Below are 25,688 nucleotides of genomic sequence, written 5' to 3'. Positions count from 1 at the left end.
TGCCTAACCTCTCACCAAGTGAAACAAGAGTACTTTTGTGCTCGTCCACGCACCTTAAAAGTTGAGATTTTCATCAATCAAAAATGTTTTCCATTTTTTACACGCTGCCATCTTGTTAAAATATGTATAGATAAAAAGTCAATTACTCACAGAAAAAAAATGTTTCCCCGTATCCACAATATTATTTGTTGCCGACCACGTTTCTTAACAGACGTAAAATATTTATTACTGGAAATGTATACAGTACGTAATCCTGAATGTATAACTTAGTGATGAACAGTAGGCAATCCTATAAACTATAGCAACAGCGTCGCGTGCTAACATTTTCTCAATGTCTGCCTTAATTAGGCCAGTGTTGGCAGCCTGTCAGTACCGTTTTTAATGAAAAAGCACTTCGAAAAATTCACAAGCTACAGTGCTAGTGTTCCCAACATATAACGGTTCGTTCTATACAAAAATAAAAAGATGTTCTTCATTTTTCATTTGAGAGTTTTATTGTCCGAAAGACGAAACAACTGAATCCAATCACTTTCAATTTTTGGTTCACTCATTCAACACGTATATCCGCCTGTCGAAAAATGCTCGCAGCTCGGGCGATGAAAATTAACGAAAACAAACGTAGCTTAAGTCCTTCAGTAACATCTTACTGTAAGTACACAAAATCAGTGCGACCTCAAACAGGGCCGCACCCAGCAAAAAGAATTTCGCCATGAGCCAAACACCGATGTCGGTAGCTGCAATTTCTAATTAAAATGATGTCCAAAAAGTTTCAAAATAACAAATGATTAAATGGCATGGCTCGAGCTACCGACGTTAAATTTTCTATTCCACAATTACTACATATTTTACGAGAAGCCATTGAACGCGCCCTCCTGGTGCATCGATCAACAGACGACTGGTGAAATCATGGCACTGTGTCCTTCACGCAGGAAGGGCAGTCACATGACGTCACCGACCAATCACACACATGCTTCATTCACACTAACAATTACAAGCCAATCAGAACACAGAACATATACACTGAAAACCATGTCCACACATATAAACAGGGGATTCACTTTCTCTTTCTCTCTCCAACACCGTGGGAGAGTAGTTCTCCTTCAGTTCCCACGCAGTGACCTCTCTCCAACACCGTGGGACAGTAGTTCTCCTTCAGTTCCCACGCAGTGACGATGTATCGTTACAGTCTCTCTCTTACTGGGAATCACTGTTTCTTTCTCACTTGCACTTACAGGCCTCTTATGCCTCTCTCTTTCTACATATCACCCCAGACACAGTCCCTTTTTCTAAAATCATTAGGTAACAGCAATCATAATACAAATTACTTGACAAAATTAACCTTATTTAGAAAAACCTGAAAAAGTAGGCCAAAACAGGCAAAAATCCAGTACGACGACTTATTTGTGAATAATTACATAAAAATAGTAATGATTTAAAATGTCTGTTAAAATAAAAAATACAATCTTAAAATATACAGCAAGTGCAAATATCAAACCTAAAATACATAAAAACTGTAAAAATGTTCTTAGCAAGACTTTTTAAGAAATGTTTACATTCATGAAAATAGTTTAAAAGAAAAATACTTAGCTAGGAGGGCAGTGGTCTTGCAACGTTACATTACCCCCCCCCCCCCCCCCCATCCTTCAATTTTCAATTAAATTAACACTACATTTAATTGAAAAGTTACAAACGTGAAAAACTAATCTGTACAAAATAAATACAAAAACATCCTGAGAAATAAATGCATCCAGTCGTTACGACCCTTGTTTATATATAAATTCAAAAAACTTTGTTAAAAATTGCAATAACATCAATTCTTCGTTTAACAACCCAAAAATTCGAAAACATATCTCTTACTACAAAGTGTCAACAACTCTTCACAAATGGTCATCTCCCTCTCATTAGTGCATAATACAAGTCACTTTGAAACTGGTTTCTCTACAAGCTTCAAGCAGAAACCCCCTAGTCTACGAAGAATCTTCAACAACAACAAAAAACGCCGAACAACTTACTTTCACACCCGTGGAAACCTCAACACCAGCTGCAATAAACTCCATGAATTACGTCTCCATGACCACCTCAACGACGACGACAATTACAACTACTACAACTTCTTCAAAATTTAACCTCAAAACAAATTATCTCCTATAAAACCCTTTAAAAACCACTGTTACTATAATTCTCTGCTGCTCATGATGACAAACTCCTCAAATCCCATGGAACAACCACTTTAACCCACAAGTCAACCAATATCTCCACTCTTCATATCTGCACTAACAAAACTTTGACAACACTATCACTTCAAAACTGTTGACACAAAATTTTCCTAAATTCCATCAAAAAACAACTTCTTAAATTTTAAGTATCTTCACAATACCTCTATCATAACTTCAATCACTGGATAACACTTATTGCAAACTTATAACCATAATATAAAAAATAAACAAAAACATCATTATCATCACATAAAAAATACACAAAGTTCTTCCAACTTCCTTCTCCATCATTCCTAGCTGCTAGTCAGCTCGGCTAACCTATACCAAATTTAAAACAAAAAATTATACAAAGCTATACCCAAATATACACAGCACTTGTCATTATACATCAAATTTTAAGCTTTACCTACCTCACTTAACTTTCCACAAACAACAAGTTGACAATTCTACAGTCATGGCATGACAAACACTTCATTAAGATACAGTCGTATGCTTCTCTTCTTCAAAAACAAATTACACGAACAAATGCCCTTCCTTAGGTTTCAAACCATATCTCCCCTTTCAGCAGCAGCAGCAGCACATAAAATTAACATTGATGAGGGGTGGGAGCGACCAAGGAGAAGGGACGCACCCTTGCAAAAAAAAACATCGGACTCCATGCCGGAAACATATTTAAAATTAACCTCCTGGCCCCCCAGCTGCCTCACAAACCACATTACACAAAAAAAAAAACCTTGCTGCTTATTTAGAGCAATACAAAAAATTCACCTAAACTCTGGCCATCATGAACACACAACTGCTTCTGCAGCTTCAAAACTCGACGACTGTTATTCATTAACGTTTAGCATTACATTTCATACCTTTAATATAGGATGTTCCATTTTGAAGACTTGATGTCTTTTTTGCAGCTCATTTCCCTCAGTAGATACTGTACTAATTGATGCAGATACAAGCGCTTCACCTGGCATATGATACCTTGGTCTAAGGGCTGTAACTTGCTGGTGCAGTTGGTTGGAAAAAATCTCACAGTAATATTTCTGAGTTTCTTTGGTTCTGGCAGTTTATGTGCACTACACTGGTCGATGAATAGGAGGATCTTGCGGTTTTTTACACCCATACGTGCATCAACACTAAACAGCCAATCTTGGAAAACAGAAGCAGTCATCCATGAATTACCATTATTTTTGTAAATGCATGGCAATTTCTTAATGTTTTTAAAACATTGTGGCTTAGCATATTTTCCTATCACAAGAGGTGTAAGCTTTTCAGTACCATCGGAGTTTGCACAAAACAGAACAGTGAAACGGTCTTTGCGTTTCTTGCCACCATGACATGCCTGACCCTTTAGGCAGAGAGTCCTGTCTGGGATCATGTTGAAAAATATGCCCGCTTCATCTGCATTGAAAATGTCTTTTACACTATAGCCAGCACACAGAGCTTCAAGTTTGGGTTGCCAGCTTGCGAGAATTTCAGGGTTAACTCCAGCTTCTTCACCGCATACCTTCAGTGAAGTTAGATTCCAGCGGCTTTTAAATTTTGAAAGCCAACCATTTGATGCTTGGAAATAATCAATTCCCATCCCCAGTGCTTTCTGGTGTGCCTTTTCTTTAAAATAGGCCCAGAGACATTGATGTTAGATGCCCTAGCCTCCATTAGCCAGTCAAAAAGTATCTTGTCCAAATCATCATTTTTACATACTTTCATACGTTTTCAATTTGTTCCTACCAGAGAAGCGTTGTTTTCGATCTGTTCCCGGTTGGATAATATGGTCGAAAGTGTAGACGCCGGGATGTCGAAACGTTTAGCTATATCACTTTTTTTTTCACCTTCATCAACTGCATTTAAAATTTCTAATTTTATTTTAATGTCAATCTGTCGCCGCTTTTTAGGATTAGAATTCATTTTACAGTAGTACCGTGTTGATTTCTGTAACTACGTGTGGAAATAAATAAACAACAGTGAAAACTGAAAAAACGGAAATTGTACTACACCATAGTTGTTCATCTTGCCAGAGTGATGGTACGGGAGGTTTCCGCCACTAGCGCTAAATGTACCCTCCATTTTGAACAGTGTGTGGCATGTATACATGTCTTGTGTTATCCATGATGCTTAGTTTATTTATTGTCTTCCGCGATGATGCATATTATTTTAAGGTTATATGCACGTATTTGTAAGCAGTGAATGAAAAAAAAAATTAGTGGATGTCTTGTAGGAAATGTTTATTTTTGCGTGTTTTTCAAAAGCGGCAGTTCGTTGTAAAGGGAATTTCACTATTTTGGAACAAATAAAATTTGATATTTAGAGGTTAAAACAGCATTGATCTTATGAACGTTCAGCGGGACCAAAATTTTATTTTTGTTGCATGGGGTTTTTCATTAAATAGAATATTCGTTAATGGAGGTTTTACTGTATATATTCTCTATTTTTTGATGATTTCCAGCATGTCATGCTATAGAACAGTGAGAGGTTATATTCTTCCTATGTGATTAAATTTTTTTTATAATGCCTTGAATGAAAGTTTCTGCATGTGACCGATCAAAAGAATATTTCAATGGAGTATTTTATGTTAAGTATAATCTTTTAATATGCAAATTCTGCAGCTGCGGGCTTAATTGTGAGAGCTGTAATACACTTGTAAAACACATCGCTTGTGAGAAACACAGGCGTTCGAGGCAAAAATCATCTGTTAAACAAGTTTCCTTAAATGAGTGTGCAAACTTACCTACAAAGGCAAAGGACGATAGAGTTTTTATTAACAACAAAAATATTTGTGTCTGACAATGTGTCAGTGGAGAAGCTAGATCATCTGAAAATTCGGGAGTAGGTCGAGGAGTTTATGAAGTGTGGCAGTGATCTCCCAACTGCTGACTGGCTACGCAAAAGATACATTCCAGTAGTAGCAAAGCAAAAACAAGAAGACATTAAATCGGCAGTGAAGAATAAAACAATTGTAATTTGGTGTGACGAAACCACTGACAGAGGGTTTGGTTTTTTTAACATCTTTAAAACACTTGAACCATCTACAGCATAAGTTAGTATTTCTCGTTGCACCTTTTGTTGGATTGTGCAGATTCATTATCTTGTGCCTAGGCAGTTATTGATGTTATTCAAAAGTATGAAGTACAATATAAAAAAGTTGTAGCCTTTATATAAGATTCAGGATGATACATCAGAAAATGTGTCACAACACTGCAGGACTTGTTTGGGGATCATTTACTCCATGTCCATTGCTCGTCACACAAACGACATTTGGTTGTGCGAGTTGTGTGGCAAATTAACAATGTTGTGGTGTGTACCGTTCGCTTCCTTGAAGTTGACATGCACATATCTAGATCTGGATACATACAAGGCAACTCACCAGAGGCGGAAGCCAAAAAGACACACTAAAAATTTTAAGCATTTCCTAACGCCCACAACATATTTGTAAGAGCAAAGTGGATCGTGGGAACTAACTACAATAATAAAGCAAAGAAAATGACATTTATAATCTAGAAATATTATTTTTTTTAATTCTATCAACATGCTTTCCTCTAGGTCTAGGTCATCACATATATAAAGAACATAAAGGCAATTCTGTACACTGCAAGCCTTTTGGTTCTTACATGTTCATTGATGACAATTTTTCATTGAACTGTTTGTATACATATAATCAGACTGGTAGATTGACAAAAGGAATTACTCGGCTGGCGGTGCTAGTATTACTCAAAAGTTTACAGTGATGAGATCTCTGTGTTATGGCATGGTCAAATTTTAATATTGTTACGAACGTGACTTTGGCCGGGACACGTGCAGGTGCAGAGCTGGCTGGCAACTGCCGCAATATGATATGCGTCACGCGCGCCTGGAAGATAACAAGAATTGTCGCTTTCCCCCCTCCTTCCCACCACTCCCTGCGCGACGCCCTGCCTTTGACACGTAACTGACACCGGACAGCTGGGAGTTACGCGAGTCGCCGACACGTGTTTCGAGAGATTTCTACCGTCGTGTCGGCGCGGATTGACGTGACTGGCCTCGGCCGCTCTCGTGAGTTCTAGAATTGCTCCGGGGCCTATATATATGCCCGAGGACGCCGGTCAGGAGTGAGTGGAGTTCAGAGAGAGAGTTCAGGCGGGAGCCTTCCCGCAGCGGAGCTACCGGGGCAATAGTGCCGCGGGTGCGGCAGAGTGGCGAAGTCCTTGGACGAAGGTTCCAGGGCAGGGAGTGAGTGAGTTCAGTGGAGTCGGGAGTTTTCCCGCAGCAGAGTTTCCGGGCAATAGTGTCGCGGGCGCGGCGTAGTCCCGAGTGAAGTTCCGAGCGAGGCGTCGAGTGGATCCTCGGCGAAGGCAAGTGTCGGCGGCAGCAGAGTGCGGCGACGGAGTCCCGCGGCGGAGACCCACGAGGGGTGCTGCGGCGAGAGTTGCGTCCGAGGTGCGGCCCAGCGAGGTGTGCGGTGTTTGAAAACTAGTGACTAGGGAAGAAACATTTTTAATTGCAATTGATTATTTGCCATTTTAGATTATTTGTGACATAAGTAGTGGCAATAAATAAAACTGTGTGTGTGATAAAAATTTTTAATTGGGCTATCCTTTACGAACCCGCGGTAAATCGTAACAATATGTATATTTTTAAGAGATGTATATTCTTTAATTACAATACTCCACAACATGCTTGTTTATAGAAATTACTAAGGTAATTCTTAGCTGACTATATTTCTTTTGAAGGTAGAATTTCATAATTTAAAACATAGAATTTTTTTTTTACTATTCAGTTCAGTTGGCATGCATGCTCACGTGGGGTGGTTAGCTGCAGTGTGCCAAAACATGAATAGTTGGAGAGATAATTTCAGTGACCGAAGAGAGAAAGACCTGAGAATGAAGTCCATCACAGGGACTGGAACTGTGTCCACTAGACCCCACTGTGGAACAGAAGGTCAACATTGAAAAACTAACAGTCCCAAAAAAAAAGAAAAAAAGATTAACCAGAGGGATCAAGGTTAATGTTAAAGAAAAAAAGAAAGTGAGTACCACTTATCACCATGTGGGGATGAAAAAGGAACTAAATCAAAAGGACGGCCGCATTCACAGCGGATGCGCCACGGAAGCATGTTTGACAACAATTAACTCTGATGTTACTAAAGACTACGTAACAAACACAGAATGAAGAGTAGGGATAAATTTCGTCTGGGCGTTGCACTCCCTCTCTTCGGCACATGGTTACATTTGTTGTATACATTTGTTGGTTTACATTTTTGACTCTTTGTCAGATACACCTATTTAAAAGTTTTTTCTTCCACTGTACTTTCGGGCCTCTTTTGATTTAAACTTGTACCCTGTAGGTTTCCTGCGTCTCAGTGCCTCGGCCGGATGCACCATGACTCACACGCATAGTTGGCAGTACGATGCCCATTTTGCCTGCCTCCCTGCACAACCCGACATCTTATGTCTACCGCCCACCGTGACAACAGTTTCCGTCCTGTCTCGGCGAGCCCTGCATTGGTCAGGAGATTTAGGCAGGCAGGGTGCTCCTATTTTAGCGCTCCAGATCACGTTGGCAGTATCGGGTCCTGCAGCCTTCTCACAATGCAAGCTTTTTCCTCCTCTCCCCTCAACTTCTAAGTTCTTTGCAGGCCTTTTTAGAACCAGCACCTGGGCAATCTTTAAACTCCTCCTGGTAGGAAACAGGCCACACCCATACTAGCACCCGTGTGCCCCTCGGGCGTGATCAACTCCTGTTTGCCCTGCCAGGTAGCGACACTTCTCGGAGCTCTTTGCACCTGGCTGTATCCGCCACAGACATCTTGCGGCGCGTGATCTAGCGGCAGTCGTGCAAACTATAGTTTGGTGCAGTCAAAATTAATCCTGGGTGTTTTGGTCACCCTTACAACACACTGGCCCCTGGCAAATCAGGACAGTCTCATCTCCCTCATCTCTACTAGCCACGCCCCCTTTTTTTCTATCGTCACTTTTTTTAGGACCCATGGGACTTTTAAATTAGTGATCCTCCCGTCCCCACAGGACATCACCGCGCATCCTTCGTCATGGTCACTCGAGGACTCGCCGATAGTTTGTGCAAGAGCTTCCGTGTAATTCACAAGCAGAGAGTTTGACTACAGTGAAGCATGCGTCACTATACAAATGGGTTTTCCCTTTTTTGTTTAAAGTTATAGCAATATTGAATTAGTACTGGTTACTAATGTTTTTGACTCAACACCTGTGGGCGGTTTTTACAATGGTTTAACTTCATCTCTGGATGCCCCACACTCTGGTGAGTAATACTTCTGACTTTTCCCTTGTGGCACTGTTACTCAAGTGCCATGTTGTACTGATCATTCCTGGATACCTTTATATTTTTTTAACATTGTTAACTGTTTTTCATAGTAGTGTCCCAGCGACTGGCTGAATACTGTAGGCCCCAACCTGTGTTCCTTCTTTCAGCCTCCAAAAGTCCTTTGGGAGCGACCAAATTCAGCCACCCTTCTCTCCAACACATATAGACTTCAACATGCTATGCCTCGCGTGCAGCTAAGTGCAAAAGACTGAGTAATATAAGACTTTATTTTAATATTCTTCTTTGGGACCTATTTTTAATTTTACTTTAAAATCCAGAAGACTTGAAGAATACTTTGTATCTTGGGACAGTTAATAGAAAATTATAAATATCAGCTTTAAGATTATGTAAATTCATCAGTCATATTGATGTTGACCAGAACTACGCTCTCCTTAAGCCCGATGTGCCTCACGCCGCTGTCGACCCCCTTTCCTCCCACCGACACCCTCTATTCAAACATCCCGCCAACAAGTGCGTGTGTTCGGTCGCCCTGTGCGAACCCTTTCGGCACCTACCCTAACTGGAGCAGTGGAGACTGCATCTTATTAAAATAATGTAGTGATACTTAAATATCTGTAATATGTGATCCTTAAATCTAAATTAACTTGTAATTTTTAAAATTTTTAAATAGTTATGTTTAATTGTCTCATATCAATTTACTAACAGTAAGTTCAGCACTTCCTGCGGCCACAACACGCAGGGCCCGGGGCAGTCTCTTCCATTCGCAGTGCGGGGTAGGGCCCATCTCAGCACCTCATCGACTTCAACTTTTGCTCACAACTGATCCTTTATCATCCGTTGTGGTAACTATTTTTAAACCTGTTTTTAATCAACCTTCGAGGTCTACACCGGTGGCAGACTGTGTAACTTAATTAATTAAAGCTCCCCGGAGCATTTTGGATTAATCGGCGGACTTGTACTTTCGTGGCCGGGAAACGCAATGTCTTGGTCAGCATGAAAGCTGGATTATGTGCTGTTTTTTGTATGCGTTGTCAGCGTACGTGTCGGTGCCAATAAAACTCAATATTCACCTGACTCGTTGCACTCAATTCCCAACCACGAGTTTACCAGCACAGAGACTTAGATGTGTGGGGTGCCTCAAGACCCCACAAGCAGTAACGTAGCGTACCGGCCTCTGAGAGCGGGCCGGTGAGTGCTAGCGGGGGAAAGTCGAGCCTAGCTCCACATGGGTGACGTCACTGCCCTGGGACAGAGTCAGCCAGGTCCACGTGCCTATCCATATGGTGGCGCCCAAGGTATACACGTATGCTGATTCGAAACCCCTCCTCCACAACAATATAATGGTTTGAGTTTAGATAACCTTAAAGCATGGTTATCAATTAAATTTTAAAAATAACCATGGGTGCCTTTTGAATTATTGTTATTGTGTTATTGTATTTAAATTATGATGACTGATTCTAAAAAAAGTGTATAAACTCAACCATGTAAGTTTCTTCCAAAAATCGCCAATTTATGCTAATCAGAGGAATGCCTTTAAACCTGGTGATGTAAAAACGAAACCAAAAAAGATATCTCCACATTAAATTTTTTTTATAGAAACCAATGACCAGGGGTTTTAAATTCATTTGAAGTTTCCCTGTTACAATCCATCATTTAAACTCCTTTTTTATGGGTGTAAAATACAAATTTGTTGGTTCTCTCATTGTGTTCTTCCTCTGGTATATGGCCTTTACTTTGTCTTTACCAGCACGCTTTCCAGGCCTTTTGTAAGCACTCCAAGAGTGCATCTATTACCTAAAGAATGCAGGTGTTATACTTCGTGCCCAGATCACATCCTCACAGACTTGGCGGAGAAAGGAGAAAAGATATTGGGAGTAGCCTGGATAATGTCACAGACTGTGCCAAGCGTAGCGCGGTGACTGCTCCTTACAGTAAGCATACAAGCATAGATAAAGGAGTCTGCATGGCTTCTATAAGGGAGGGTGGTTAAAGGGGCAGAGCTAAATTAATTTTGGGGAGTAACTGTTCTCTGATTGGCTCGAGCCCCTTAGGCAATCGGGGCCTGCAAAATAAAAAAAACCAGGGCTGAGCAGGCTGGCAGATAGTGCGCCACGTCGTGGCGCCCAAGGGTCCAATCTGAAGGAAAAGGCTTTGGATGGTGTCGCGCCATGGTGGTCAGAAGAGGAGTTAACTAGGACTTAGTAGCAAAGTCTGCCGATAGATGGCGAATGGGAGTCTTGTGCTGAAGCTTGCTGTTAGGCATGGGTGTCATTTGCCCAGAGGAGGGAATGAATAGGGAGGGGGTCAGTATTTTCTGGAAGTTCCTAGAAGCACAGCGAATCTCATTGGGTTGATATCGTGGGGGGGGGGGGGGGGGGGGGATGCTGGCAAAGTGCAAACACCAGCTGACACAGTACTCCCGGTGTGTCCGGGAGGTGCTCACACCTGATCCTAGTGCCTGACAAAAACCGCTTATGTTCGATGTCACAGAAGAAAACAGGGGTACAGTGAAAGACTGACCATAGCAGGACAGTGATACGGAAACTGGGTGGAAGACCACGGGACCCGTGGGGAATATCACGACAGGGACGTGCACCGAGGCGAGAGTAATCTGAAAAGGTTTGCTACCCCAGCATGAAAGCATAGATGCGCTGGGAAATGGTGCTGAGAGCAGGCCAAGAGATTAAAGAAATAATAAGGGGGGCCAGAAGATACCACAAGTAGAAAAAAATTTCAAATTTAAGTCTCCTAAATCAAGTCCGTAACCTAAAAAAAGTATTTGAGACACAAAGGTGCCGTGAATTTAGTGATGCAGCATAAAGCGTTAACACCAATACATTGAATTCTTAAAGGCAATTTATTCACTGAATATTTCGAAGTACAGGTTAATTTCTATGCCGGTAATTACTCTGAATACTTGGTTTGATTCTTGTCAACTACATAAGTGAGTATGCATTACATTATTGAGTTTCTGGACATAATCAGCAAAGAAAACAGTGAGGTTAAATTTTTGAAAGAAGAGTTCAGAGTAGCAGAACTATAAGTTTTCTTTGTGTCACAAAATTGTGATCTTTAGTTGACTTGCTTACCTTTCTTGAAGGATCATCCTATCCCACAGCACAAGTTCTGTCATCAAAAATGGGGAAATCAAAACCAAATTTCAGCTTTTGAGTGTTGGTGTCTTTTCATTCTGTGTGAACGAAAAATTATCTGAACACAGTAAAATAAGAAATTTGTGAAACAAGAGCCTCAAGTTGGCCTCACATAATTGTAAAATGATAGTGGTTAGCTTATTGACAATGATCCTTGCCTAAAAGTCTGTGATGCCATTAACATTCTGTTTAACCCAAGAAATGCGAGTAGGGTTAGCATATAAGGTGCAAACTTACAAAAGTGTCTGCATAACTTGCTTTGCATGGCTTTGTTGCTTTCAACAAAAATAATTGAGGAGGAACTTTCATTGCCAGAAAGAAATAAAATTGAAGTTGCAAAGGTACATCCAAGTACTAGCAATAGAAGACGTCTCACACTAGAAAATGCAGAAAATTAACAAATATAGCATTTAAAAAAAAATATTATAGTAACTTGTGCAGGTGCTTGAATTTGGATTTTGTAGCATATATAATTGTAATTACACTATGGATTTTTAGTGATTATTAGTGTTTTATTAATTTACACTACATGCAAAAGTAATTATGAAAATATTTCTGTGGTTTCTCTGAGTAAAAAAATGAAAGGTACATAAAACATAACTCTTGCTTTCTTAAAACCGAAATTTTGTCTTAAAATATCACAACAAAATCTGTCACGTTATAAAATAATGAATATTAGGATTAAATACAATATTTTAGGTAAAAATTTGTAATTAATGTAGAAACATGCTAATACATAACAATATTTTTAATTCATTATACAAAATTATTGCGGCGTATCATAATTTCAAATTGACGGACATGATATTTTGACATTTGTAATGTTTTCACTATTTAAATAATGTGTTGAATATTGGACACCAATGGACCAGAGTCTAGCGAGTGGCTAAAGCTTGACCCCACTTAAAAGTAGTGTTGTACTCGATAAGATGAGACTCAGTCTTTTTCTTTTAACTCGATACATACGTATAAACCCACGTACCACTCGCCTCCAGGTAAGACCCGCACCTTTATTTTTAGAATGCCATGGCAGGAAAAAATGTTTTTATTGCAAATCTGCATGGAAAAAAAAATTTAGTCGTGATTTCTTTTCCTTTCAAACAGTAAGAAATCGTAAAGAATTACCAAAAAAGTACTATGCTACTTATTACAGCCTCGGCATTTGTGTTAAAAGTGTACAGAAGGCAGGCAACTGCAATGTGGCAACATCGCGCAAGTAGAACGTGGCATCGCCGCGCGCGATCGAGAACAACACGCCGTGTGTGCGCGTGACCTTGCCCAGCTCCCAGCTGTTTACAGTTACAATCTTCCGCGTGCATTATCGTGCGTTGGGCAATGACCTCGTTTAAGCAAATAAACGATAAAGCACACGAGTCTTAGCCACGCATAATAAAAACAATTTTTATTACATGCATAATAAAAAACCTTGTGCCTAAATGTGGCATATTCTACAGCTTCCGCAGCTTTAACACATGCCTCTGAAATGCTAATTAATTTCTCATCGTAGTTTGTCTGTAAATGCTGGCAGATTGTAGTACGTCGCCTCATGGACAAACCCTTTCTTACCATGAACCTGAGCATCCAGTTCCTACTTGCTTTAAAGCCTTCACCCACGCTAAGTTCACGAGCAATTTGCAGCGCCTTTAGCGAACACATTTCCGTGCTTACAGCGTACCCGAATTGCAGTCTGTCCTGTATGTAGTCGTAGAGTTTTTCCTCTATCTCCGGAAACTTTGCTACCGCACCACGGAGCGCACGTCTATCGCCACTGGCCGCAAGCAGTTTGTCTTTACTTTTCCTCCAATGCCTCACACATGATTCGCCAACATCATTTATTCGCCCAGCAGCACGGTTACCGATTTCTTCCATTTCACTGATTACGTATTTTTAATTATTCCTCAACTGTGAAAGAACGCAACTTTTTACGATTCATTACAATACTTGCAGCCAACACACGTGTAAAACCACTGGGTACTTTGCAAATGAGGATAGGACAGTGCGTGGGAGCGCGCGTTTGTAACCAGTGAAGCTGCAGTGTGTCAACGCTGTGAGGAATGTGACCTTGACTGTCTGCCAATTCCTTCCCATTCTCTTCCCCTACCCCTTTTGTCTATCGCAGCAACCTCCGGTCCCGCCGGCGTTATTTCGTCACCGTGCAAAAATGGCCCAAGACCCACGTAACACCCGCACCCTACTTTTTCGAACCTGATTTTTTTTAAAAAAACGTGCGGGTGGTACATGGGTTTATACTGTATTTGACATGTACAACAAACATAAAACAGGTACCATTATTTGCAAACACTTCACGGCATAATTTCATATTAATGTTCTCACAGTTTTCCTAAAGTATATTATATTTTACATAATTACACTGGCCAAAAAAAACGTAAAACCTATATTCCATTATTTACATTTCAAAATGCTGGGAAAGACACCATTTGGAAATAGTGTGCTGAATGTCATAGATTTTTAACACAGCTAACAAACATAAAACAATTTAAATGTCTACTTTTTTCTACTACAACAGCAATTAATACCATTGCTGTTTTTCACATGAATTTGAAAGTGATGCATGTATCTTAATATATTTGAATATCTAGTTAAAATGGCAGACAAATTAATTTTTGCCTGCATCGTCATAACGTATTTGACTTTTTTTTATAAATAATTCTTGGATTCTCATTTGAAAATGTCTAAGTATTGCATTTAATTACAGTCCGGACACATTCGTTTGTTACCAGAAAATAGTAGTAAGGTAAAATAATACCAACCTAATTTTCTGCATGAGTACTTTTCAGTAAGGTTATAGTTTCTATACAGGATTTTGTACATCCATTTTATGGCGTTAAAAAAGTACAGTAGAGTCCTGCTAATTCGAACCCCGCTAATCCGAAAATCAGCCTTATCCGAACAGGGCTAGGGAAAAAAATTAATTTTTATAACATTTAAGAACTAGGAAAAGTATAGAAAAACAAGTCTTTTCAAGTAATGTTGTACGTTTATTAATATGCACATAAGAAACTTATAATTTATCTGTCTAACTGAAAAGAGAAAAAAATAGGATTACGTACATAGTACTTAAATACATATGAACGTATTGAAAATTTTTGAATTTACTTACATACTATATGTAGAATTCATGTTCTGTACAGGATTGACACAAAACAAAACGTAAAAAAGAAAACCATCATCTAAGAGGCAAAGTCAGTAATCTTCCTTTGACGCTAAACACTAAACTGGCTTGAAGATGCTATGTTTTTCCCACGCCGCATAAACATAACATCTTTTGGGGTTGCAACGGCATGTTGCTCGACGTAGCGCAAAGCCAGATCTAGGGCGCTGGCTGTGGCAGTGTGAGAAACGTCAGTCAGTGTGTTCCCTTCCTCCTCACCATCGTCTGCATCGAGATCTGTTGATGTTCCCTGCACAGCTGCTACGATATCTTCATCTGTGTATTCCTCGTGGCGACAGTCATCAATGACCATCCACTTTTCAACGCACTCTTCTGCATTTTCGCAACATGGTATAATTTTTTTCACTAGTTGAAGAAGTTCAAACTTTTCTTTTGCCGGGGGGAAGACCGTTTAGACAAACTCTAAAACATGCCAGAGATTTTTCCATGATTTCTGTAAAGATTCCTTATGTGTTTTCTCCCAAGCTTCTGCTACCCAGTAAATGACATCTTTGATGGTGATTTTCTTGAGTTTATGCAAGATTGTCAGTTCTTCATTCTCTTCAAGCAGGCTACGAAGAAGAATTTTTCTGTAATTCTGTTTCAAAGCCTGCATAACTCCTTGGTCCATTGGCTGCAAAATTGAAGTGACGTTTGGTGGGAGAAAAGTGGCTTTAATATCACAGCAAACAAGTTGTATTTCTTCAGAATGTGACGGAGCATTGTCTATGAGTAAAAAAGCACTGGGAGGCAATCCATTTTCTTTGTTAAAAAGCCTTTACTTTTGGCACAAATTGTTTTTCAAACCAGTCTTTGAACAAGACACGATAAATCCCAGCTTTCTTTTGGTTTCTGTAAAATACAGGGAGAGCGTTCATGTTCATGTTTTTAAAACAGCGTAGTTTTGCCGATTTGCCAATAACCATCAGGGGAAGCTTATTTGTGGCAGAAGCGTTGCAGCAGGCTAACACAGTTAGGTGTTGTTTATACATTTTAAACCCTGGTGCAGATTGTTCCTCTTGTGATGCAAGACTTTTGGTAGGCAATGCTTTAAAGTTAAGTCCCGTGTCATCCGCGTTATAAACTTGCTGTGGCGAGTAGGAAGAAATGATATTTTTGAACTCCTCAAGGTATTCAGTAGCTGCTTCGGTGTTCGTTGACAGTTTCTCCCCAGTTATTGTAAGCTGCCTGATTCCATGTAGTTTCTTCCATCGGTCTAAGAAACCGCAACTAGCCGTAAATGATGCGTCAACATCCATGAGCTTGTTCAATTGAAGCGATTTTTCTTGTATCTGAGGGCCAGTGATGGGTTTCTTTTTTGTCTTTCTTGGGTAAACCATAAAAAAAAAGTGCTTCGTCCAATTTTTCGTAAGAAGACACTGTCGTTTTGCTACGTTTTTCAATAATTTTTTTCACTTGTGGTAGTACAAAACTGCTTAATTTTACCTATGTTATTCTTCCCATCGGAAATGGTTTCTTTGCCAACACCGAATTCTTTCGATAACAGAGTGGCACTTTCACCTTTGTCAAGTCTTTTCAGCACTTCCAGTTTTTCTTTTAATGTACACGGGTTATGTTTACGCTTGCTTGTCATGATGACCAACAGCAGGGACAAGCACAGAATGTAAAAAACCACACTACACACCGCTCACAAGGGCTCACAAAACACAGGGCAAGTGCGCAGTAGCAGGTGACACAGCAGTAGCATGTGACGCACTGACTGACTCATGGGAACGGAAGAGGAGAGGAATGCGTAAGCCTATGCGGGAAGGAGGATTGGGGCTTTATTTACTCTGGTTGAAGGTCACTGCCCTTCCGCTAATACATACTCACGAACCGCCCTTCATTTCGACCTAATGTTGTCACGTAATGTAGGCTGTTGGATTTGTTAAACTCGGAATATTTGACATTGCAGTTTAGGCTATGTGAATAATTAAAAATATTATATGATACTAAATATGTACCCTAAATAATAAAGGTGTATTTTTCGGCTGACCTTTCATACATATTTGACATATCAGACACTAAATACGCCTCTAAAAGACAATATATGGCATTATAATGACAAAATTCCGCCTAATCCGAATTTTCGCTAATCCGAACAGGGTTCGGTCCCAATTAGTTCGGATTAGCAGGATTCTACTGTACTTGGTGAAGAAGATAACGGTTATGGGGGAATAAAATACAGAAAAAAGTTATGAAAAATGTATTTTGAGTATTACCTATGTTTCTAGATTAAGCTGCAAAGGGCATTTTTTAAAATCTAATTATTTTTAAATATACTCAGAATTATGGGATGACTATTAAGTATAGTTACATAATTAAAAATTAAACATATTTCTTATTTCCAACATGAGTTATTATCTGAGAGGGTGTTGTGCTACTCGGAGCAGTTTGCCAGTAGTTTACAGTTTTAATGAGTTATTAGGTATATTAAAAATAACTAAATTGTGACAACAGTTGGTGAGGGATAGCTTCATTGAAAATACTGTGATGTTATGTTAGAAACTATAAAGATAAAAGGTGGATATACCAACTGTACTTACTATTTTATAGTATTTTTAATGTAGCTTAACCTTCCAAACAATTTTACAGTATTATTTTAATGCAGCTAACTTTACCTAACCCACAGTAAACACAATTTTAAAGTATTTGAAGTGTAGGTAACCAAACCCAGCCGGCCATTTCCATCATTGTGATGTAGCTAACCCATCCTAACCGCTTGTTAAAACTGCTGCTTCATGTATCACATCTCTCTCTTGGAAAACAATTTGGAAATATGTTGCCTTCAAAATTACTATCAAGAGAAATTGTAGGCTTAAAATAATTCAATGGGAGAAAAAATTGTTAAAATGATAATATATTGTTCTTATATTTAATTTACTAAACCGCACAATATTCCTTTCCTTCAAAAGTCTTCAAAACTACTGAGTTTTCCAGAGTAAACTAATCATTTTATAAGGAATCATAAATAGGTAATTGATAGCTATATTTATTTATTCACTTGACATAATTCGCTAACTTATCAAAAACCCATTAACGACATGTTAACTTAAGTATGATGCTAATGGTACATTAACATCAACACCAGGTACATTAAATTCTTAACATTAAATTCTTCTCTAAGATTTCTGCTATTACTTGAACTAGACTAGATTTTTAAGGACTCAACTCTACTTGAAAAAAAATATTTTCAAGTGTGGACTCGATTGACTCTCTCAACTTCAAGGTATTATTTCTGAACTCTTCTCACCTCTAACCAACAATTTTCAGACTCGTCCAGCTCTAAAAAAAATTGCACATAAACTATAAAATAACCAAAACAAAAAGTGTGAACAATTGATAGAAACTTTGAAGTTGGACTGATAAATCATCTTTCATGTCTGTTCATCTTTTCATCCATCAGGTTGTTGAGCAATTTATAAAACTTCCTACGTCTATCACAATATTTGTACTTTTCAATGTTGCCAAATGACAAGGAGGCTTGAATTAAGGTGAAAAATTCTGTTTTAAATATATTATTTTTTTGACAATTATATTCACTAAGCACATGAAACTTAATATTTTTGCTTTGATAATTATTTGTATTGTTTCAGATTTATTGTACATAATGTTACTGCCCTTATGTAGTTAAAGAAAGGGTTATATTAATTTAGTTATAAAAGCCCTGAAAGTTGCTTTAAGTGGGCGAAAGAGACAACAGTATATGCAGAAGTGAAGAAGGGAGAAACATTAAAAAAAGGAACTTGCTTCTCACAATAGGAAGTATAAAATGGATCGTATTTGAAGTAATAAATAAAAAAAGTTCGCTTAAAACTAAACCTTTTTATCGTTAGTTATGGTTTTCATTATTTTCTTTTGATAGTTTCAGAAATTACAGAATTACATAAATCAAAATTAATGGGGCCCGGGCCATCAAAGCATATAGTTTACAAATGGATAATTACTTTTACCTGGAATATACATTTAACATTCACCTTTGACATAATCAAGTTTTTACAAAAGAATGAACATCATTTCATTAAAGTTGAAATGTCTGTTAGTCCAACAAGTGCGGGACTATATATAATTTTATTTTAACAATATCTTATCATTGACGGTTCACTGGCGGTGACTAGAAGCAGGAGACTCTCGTAGAATTCATTCCAGAGGGAAAGGTGTAAATTTAATTGAATTCCGGGATGGGCTTGAGCCGGAGAAAACACTGCACTCTTGCTTCATCTCTTGGACCCCACTGGAACCAAATGAAAAAGGAGGTCCAGTGGTCAAGAATAGCAATTAAAGTGTGATGCAACAAGAATTGAGAAGTTAGGGCAAAAGTTAAATAGAGTGCCAACTATAAGCAAAAGGATGATGAATTTTCCACTTACCATTCGGAGGGTGGAATGAAGAAAATCACTCCCTCTGGAGCTGCACTCGTGCTCGCGGTAGCTCGGCGCGAATCATGCTATGAGATTACCTAGTACAGTGAAATTCCGTTAAAACGTACTTCAGAATAACGTATCTTTCAGTTCAACGTATGATTTTAAATTCCCGCTCAAAACACCAATGTAAACAATGTAAAAATATTTCACTTTAACGTTAAAAACGTATCCTACCTTTCAATAAAACGACCATTCTTTTCCAGTTATCAGGAAAATTTTACATGATAGTTACTGATTTTGCGCAGGGGTTCTTTAATATAAATGTACATTACGATTAATTTTTATCACTTTCAAGAATCGTTAATAAGTATTAAACAAAAATTGTATCAACGATTCATAGAATCATAGTACAGTATAACGCGCCTTTCATCCTCCTCCATGGATCACACACTTAGTGCACGAGACGATTTAAACAATTGATTGCTGTCTCTCCCCTCTTCAAGACAATTGTTTTAAGCTGCGCCATCTTTTGGTTATTTATAGAGCACGTTATAAAAGTTTCAATTACCGCAGATACAAACGTTAAATAAAAATTATATTTTAAATTATATACAAAATAGAAAATCCAATAATGTTAATTTTTGAACTGTTTGGTGTCGCAACATGGCCGACATGCTTTGTTTTGCCACGAAGGTCGGAATGTTGCCTGGCACAGCCATGCTCTCGACGCACGCTACTAGTGCGGAGCTATGGTTATCTATGGATGAGAGGTTTGTTTACATTTGACGTGGCACGAGGAAAACAATATTGTTGATTGAATATTTTTTATGTTTTGAAAAATTAAAATTAATTAAACGGACAGTAATATCAGTTTCACTGTCAGTAAAGGATGGTTTGGAAATATACGTGACGTGAGTTGAAGGTCACTCCCGGGCGGTCATGTTAGCCAGCCGACTGACGATAAAGTACATAACCACGTATCTCCTGTTATGCAGTGTTGTATTTGTGGTACAAAGTGCGATAGGAGGTATATAAAGATTAATGGTGTGACATATTTATAGTTGAGTGTTATTCTACGCATTTATATTACGTAAAGTATATTTTCCTAGACAATTTTGGAACACACTAATTAAATTAGTCTTGCTATTTATGGAAACTAATGCTTCAGAATACGCGATTTCGAATAACATAAGAATTTTTAGGAACGAATTAGTCGTGCTAAGTGAGGGATAGGTGTACTCTAAGAATCTGATTTTGAATTCTTTTGCTCTTTTAAAGTTTTATTACAAACAGTATTACTATCTTACCATTAATTTTGATTATTTGTTGGATAAAGAATTATTTTATTTCACTAAGATTACAAAGTGTACCTTAATAATGGCTATTGTATATTCTTGCTTGTGCTTGCAGCCATTCATGGGACCCAGATATCCTGCGGGACCAAGGCCAGGAGTCCGAATGCCACAAATAGGAAATGAGTTTAATGGGGTAAGGTGAATTGATAAATTTATTGTAATTGAATACTATGTATTAACTGCTTTAATGTTTTGCAAATTAAATTTTTGTTAGTATTTTTGAAGCTTTTGAAATTTATAATTTCTTTTTATTGTTTTTTGCTTTATATTTTGTTTGTTTGCATTACTGTTTATTTTTGCTCGCTTTTTGTTGGTTTTATTTTTATTTTATGGAATAGTTTCTTTGAAAATGTATTCTAAAAACTGATACATTGTCTTGCAACTGTAAAATACATCCTAATAAATTACTTATTTTTACAAAAATAAAACTTTTAGCTTATATTTTTTTGTTTGAGCATATAGTCCTTGAAAGCAAGTATTAGTTTACAATTTTCCATCTGTTAATTTTTTTTAAAATTTATATCCTAAGTTTTTATTGTAAACAGTACATAAGTAATTGCAGCAAAGATTTTATGAAATGCATACATACATGTAGCTTCAAATAGCTGCATATTAGTCCACTATTTTTTGATGATCAATTATACTATTACTATGTAGTAAGAAAGTGGAAAATAGTGCTGAATTTTTTTATCAGAAATGCAGATATGTATACAGTTATCATGATTGAAACAAAAGGCAAACAACATGAACTGTAAAGAAAGATTGAAATTGGTTTTGAGACCAGCAACACTATGGAATAAACTGTAAACTTGCAAATCATGTTGTAAAGTGCCCATTGTAAAGTGAATAATATATTTTATCTTTTTTTGGTAAAATCTAAATTAGTATAGAGATGATTGTAGTTAAATATACAGACAAATATTTTTGTTTACAGCAAATCAAACATAGTTATCTTTCATAAAAGTTTGTTGTTGTTTCTTTATAGTAAAGCTAAAGCATGGAATTGTAATGTGCACTTAACCAAATTTAAAATGGTTGGTCAACTCATATTCAAGCCACTTTATTGTACATTATATATTATTGCCATACAATTTACTAATGTATTTGATAAGGGGAAAAAAAATTTCATGCAACTCCCAAATAATGTTTATTTACAAGCAAACTAGTACATTTGAGGGGGAAAAATGGTGTAATTTCTATACTGTTTTAATGGCTCTAAAACTGATATATGTTTAAAAAAGATTGTTTATGTAAGAATTTTATGTTTAAATTTGTTAAACATATAAAAAATTTAAATGTCAGCTACATGAAAGTTAAAATCGTAGTAAGGAATCATAGTTTATTGTTGTAGTTTCTTCATGAGTATAGGAAATATTTCATGATTGAAAAATATTCGCCAATTTCTGCAACATTAGGTGAAATTTATAAAATGACCTTGTTTTCACAATTTCACTTTGGCCTTATTAGTAATAAAGAATTTTAACATCAAAGACTTCAGCTCAATGTATGACTTTGGGTAGATAACCTGTTGTTGCAGGTAGTACAGTGCTCACGAAGAAAATCTCAGAATCACAACATATAGCACTCAAAAATGTGCAAATTGCTTTTCTGCCTATTTCCTAAAAATTGTAGACATTTCAAGAAAACTTTTTATGGTTTCTCATAAAAGGGCTGCTACTCAGAAATGATAATTATTTCCAAGATCTGTATATAGGTACATTGTAATCTTGTTATTATCTACAGCTAATCAAAAAAGTGTAAACCAAAAACTATTCAAATATCAAAGGGATACTATTTTCAGTGTATAAAATATTGTAGTTGCATGATTTAGAACTGTAAGCAGCCTTTCCTGTAATTTACTACCATATTTACCCAAATATGCCACACTCACTTCCCTAATATTCATATAACCAAAAATATGTTTTGTTTAAGATAAGCCTAGTAGCGATTTTTTTTTTTCAAAAAGGCAGATGTTGCCATATTTTAAAATTTATATTGAAATGCTACTGACTGCAACTGGTTTACTGCAGCGAAGAGCCTTTATCATCTCAGCCATAAATGACTGAAACAAATGACTGAAGAATGATATACAGCAATTTTTACCTTTTAAATTAAATTTAGATTGCAATATAACCATCACCCAAAAACATAACTTTTTTTTTCGTTCCAGTTACACATGTGACTTTGTGCAGCAATATTATTTCTTCCTGCAGTATGATTTATTTCTTCAGTTTCTTTAGTCATTTTAAGTGATTCGCAACCGCAAACCTTTGATAAATTCATGCAACATGTTCGTCTTCCAATAAGCAACAGCAGGTGAACTAACCTTGGAACTTGATGGAACTTGTGGTGTGCAGTGTTGCCTTGTGCCATTTTTAAGTTCTGAATAAATCACGCACCCTGCTTTTTCAGTTTTTCAATTTTACAAAAATTGTACTTGGTTAATTCAGGTAAATAATTTATTTCCTGCATTATATAACTTTTTTTTGAGTGTGTTTTTTTGAAAATGTGAGGGAAAAATTTTTTGTGTAAGAAAATGCGAAAAAGTTAACAAATGAGTTATTTTACGTCACATGGTTGAAGTACAGAGACTTCAGAACATGTGTGTTTTTTTGGGCTTATTATTTGTTATTTACAGTAGAACCTTGTTATAATGTTCCCTCTTATAATGTTTTACTGCTTATAATATATTTTTTAAGTTTCAACATTTCCCCCATAAGAACAATGTATTTATTTCCTGTGTATAATGTTTCATGAATGGTGCATTTCTTGCTTATAGTGTTTGCTTTCTTAAGTTCAATGAATGCACAAAAAAGTTTTAAATATTTAAATATTCCAACACTTATTCTATTTTTGAATCTTCACAGGTGAAACCATTGACTTTATAATTTACATAATTTATGTTTCTAACCACTGTTATACCATAGATGTAGATTGTTCAAATAGGATTGCATGCAAAAACATAATGTTAAGTGTGCCAAAACACTAGCGCTACAAGTTTAGTGGCTGTTGATACCCTTGTTTTGGAAAAAAAAAAATTTCTTCTTTTCCTTGTGGTGTTTTTCATTTTTCCACTGTTCTGCAATGACAAAAAAAAAATCATTTTCTATTGCTGATAGATTTGAATTTTTATTCCTAGCTAGGAATCTCGAAAAACACATGTTCAAGTGGCAAAGGAATTGGATGTAGGCATTTTCACACTAAAAGTCATCATCGGGACTCTTGATACAATTTAACAGAAACAGGGTTGTGTGTTTTTAAAGACCAATTAAAGTACTCTCCATTAGATGCGATGCACTTGTCAGGTCTTTTTTCCCACGGTTTGAAGCACCTCTGGAACTCTTCAAATTTGATATCCTTGGGTGCCCTTTACGAAGCTGTTTTTACCGCCTCCACATCATCAAAACACCCCCTTTAGATTTTTCTTCATTTTCGGGAACAGGAAGAAGTTGCATGGGGCTAGGTGTGACGAATATGGAGGGTAGGGAACGACAGACCTCCCCTGAGAGGCCAAATAGCGGTTCACTCATAAGGCTGTGTGTGCGGGGAAGTTCTGATGAAGGAACCAGTCACCTAATCACCAAAGTTTTGGGCGTTTCCTCTGCACAGGCACTCGCAAACATCTTAAAACTTCCAAATAAAAGTACTGGTTAACAGTCTGGCCAGGGGGAACAAATTCCCGGTGCACAATTCCACGAACATCAAAAAAACAATCATCGTCGTCTTAACATTCAACCTCACCTGTCGTGCTTTTTGTAGTCTGGGGGCGTTGGAAGTTTATCACTGGCTTGACGCTTGGATGAGATCTATGTCATACTTGTAACACCAACTCTCATCAAATTGACTTTGTTCAAAAATTTTGGATCATTTTCAATCTCTTTTTTCAAGTCCTAGCTCAAATTCAATCAAATGTTTTTTTTTATCCTGTTTGAGAAGAATAACAAATTTAACGGCAACACCTTTCATTTGCAAATCCTTAGTCAAATCCTGCTGGCACAAACTCCAACTGACTCCTCTCTCTTCTGAAATTTTGTGGATTGTGAAACAGCAATCCGTGTTGCTTTTTTGGCAGATTTTTTCAATGTTTTCTTCGTTTTGAGATGTTGAAGGGCGCCTAGAATGATAATGGTCTTCAAAATTCATCTCACCACGTTTAAAGTGTCCAAACAACTCTAAAATTTGTGTGCAGTTTTAGCATCCTCCTTGAAAGCCTGTTGAAACATATGGTAAGTTTATATTGCTGATTTTTCAAGCAGGAAATATAATTTCAAACACTCTCTTTGTTATTTTTAATCTGCCATAACAACTTTGCAGGCAGAACACTAGAACAGTAAGAGGAAAACAATACTACGATCAAACGTTAACCTACAAACTGACTACGTCTACGAATGGCAGTGGGCAGTGCGTTCTCAGTCCTGGGTTGTTTTTTTTTTGGTCCTCCCTCGTACATAGATTTTTCAAGTGACACACTCATGTAATGAAAAAAAAAATCTTATTTCATTCCATAATAGCTTTTTAAAGAGAATATTTTTAACATTTCTGGAATTTACAATTAAAGAGAATTGAATGGATTGTAGAAGTGTAAAGTTTTATTTTAACATTCAATATCATTGGTTACTTCATGGTATAGTTAAAAAAAACATTGGAGAAATTATTTAAATTTACTTAAGTGTCAAAATTCTCAACTTTCAATCTCCAAGTAAATTAAAGGAAATTCTGTTATCATAGAATTGTCAGCAGAACTAATTAAAAATATTAATTATTTATTTTTACAAGCCATTTACAGGGAAATTTCAATAAAACATACCTGAGAAAACCTACAGTGTTTATATTTAATAATGAAAGGACGTTATACTTAACTGTTACTTGAAGTAAAATGTCTTAAAGGAATCTTAAGTGAAATACATTGTAATGAAATTTCACTGTCGTTTATTGTATTTGTGTGTTCCATAAATGTCATAAATGTAATTTTGACAGCCTAGTTATGCAAAAAATGTGCAGCATACTTATATACATCAGCCCCTCGAAGTAATGCTCAAATTTGTTCCAGGAAAATAGAGCGCTAATCAAATACGTTTTTGCCATAAGATTGCATGTTATTCATAATAGTTGGTTTTCCAGCCACTGAAATCCGTTTGTTTACTATTCCTTATATGACATTT

At 37.1% G+C, this 25,688-nt stretch overlaps 1 protein-coding gene across 4 annotated transcripts in view; it reads left to right on the top strand.

Annotated features, from left to right (window-relative positions):
* The window catches only part of LOC134529353 (single-stranded DNA-binding protein 3), a 309,711-nt gene that overhangs the window by 73,402 nt on the left and 210,621 nt on the right, over positions 1–25,688 (top strand). For all 4 annotated transcript variants that reach the window (XM_063363330.1, XM_063363329.1, XM_063363331.1 and 1 more), the window contains exon 8: positions 20,582–20,659. In XM_063363330.1, the coding sequence (XP_063219400.1) occupies positions 20,582–20,659 (78 nt within the window). The remainder of the gene's footprint in view (positions 1–20,581; positions 20,660–25,688) is intronic.

Source organism: Bacillus rossius, chromosome 2 (genome assembly GCF_032445375.1).
Source record: "Bacillus rossius redtenbacheri isolate Brsri chromosome 2, Brsri_v3, whole genome shotgun sequence".
Lineage (NCBI taxonomy): Eukaryota > Metazoa > Arthropoda > Insecta > Phasmatodea > Bacillidae > Bacillus > Bacillus rossius.
The sequence above is the reverse complement of the archived record's forward strand: the minus strand, read 5'-3'. Positions and strand labels throughout refer to the sequence as shown.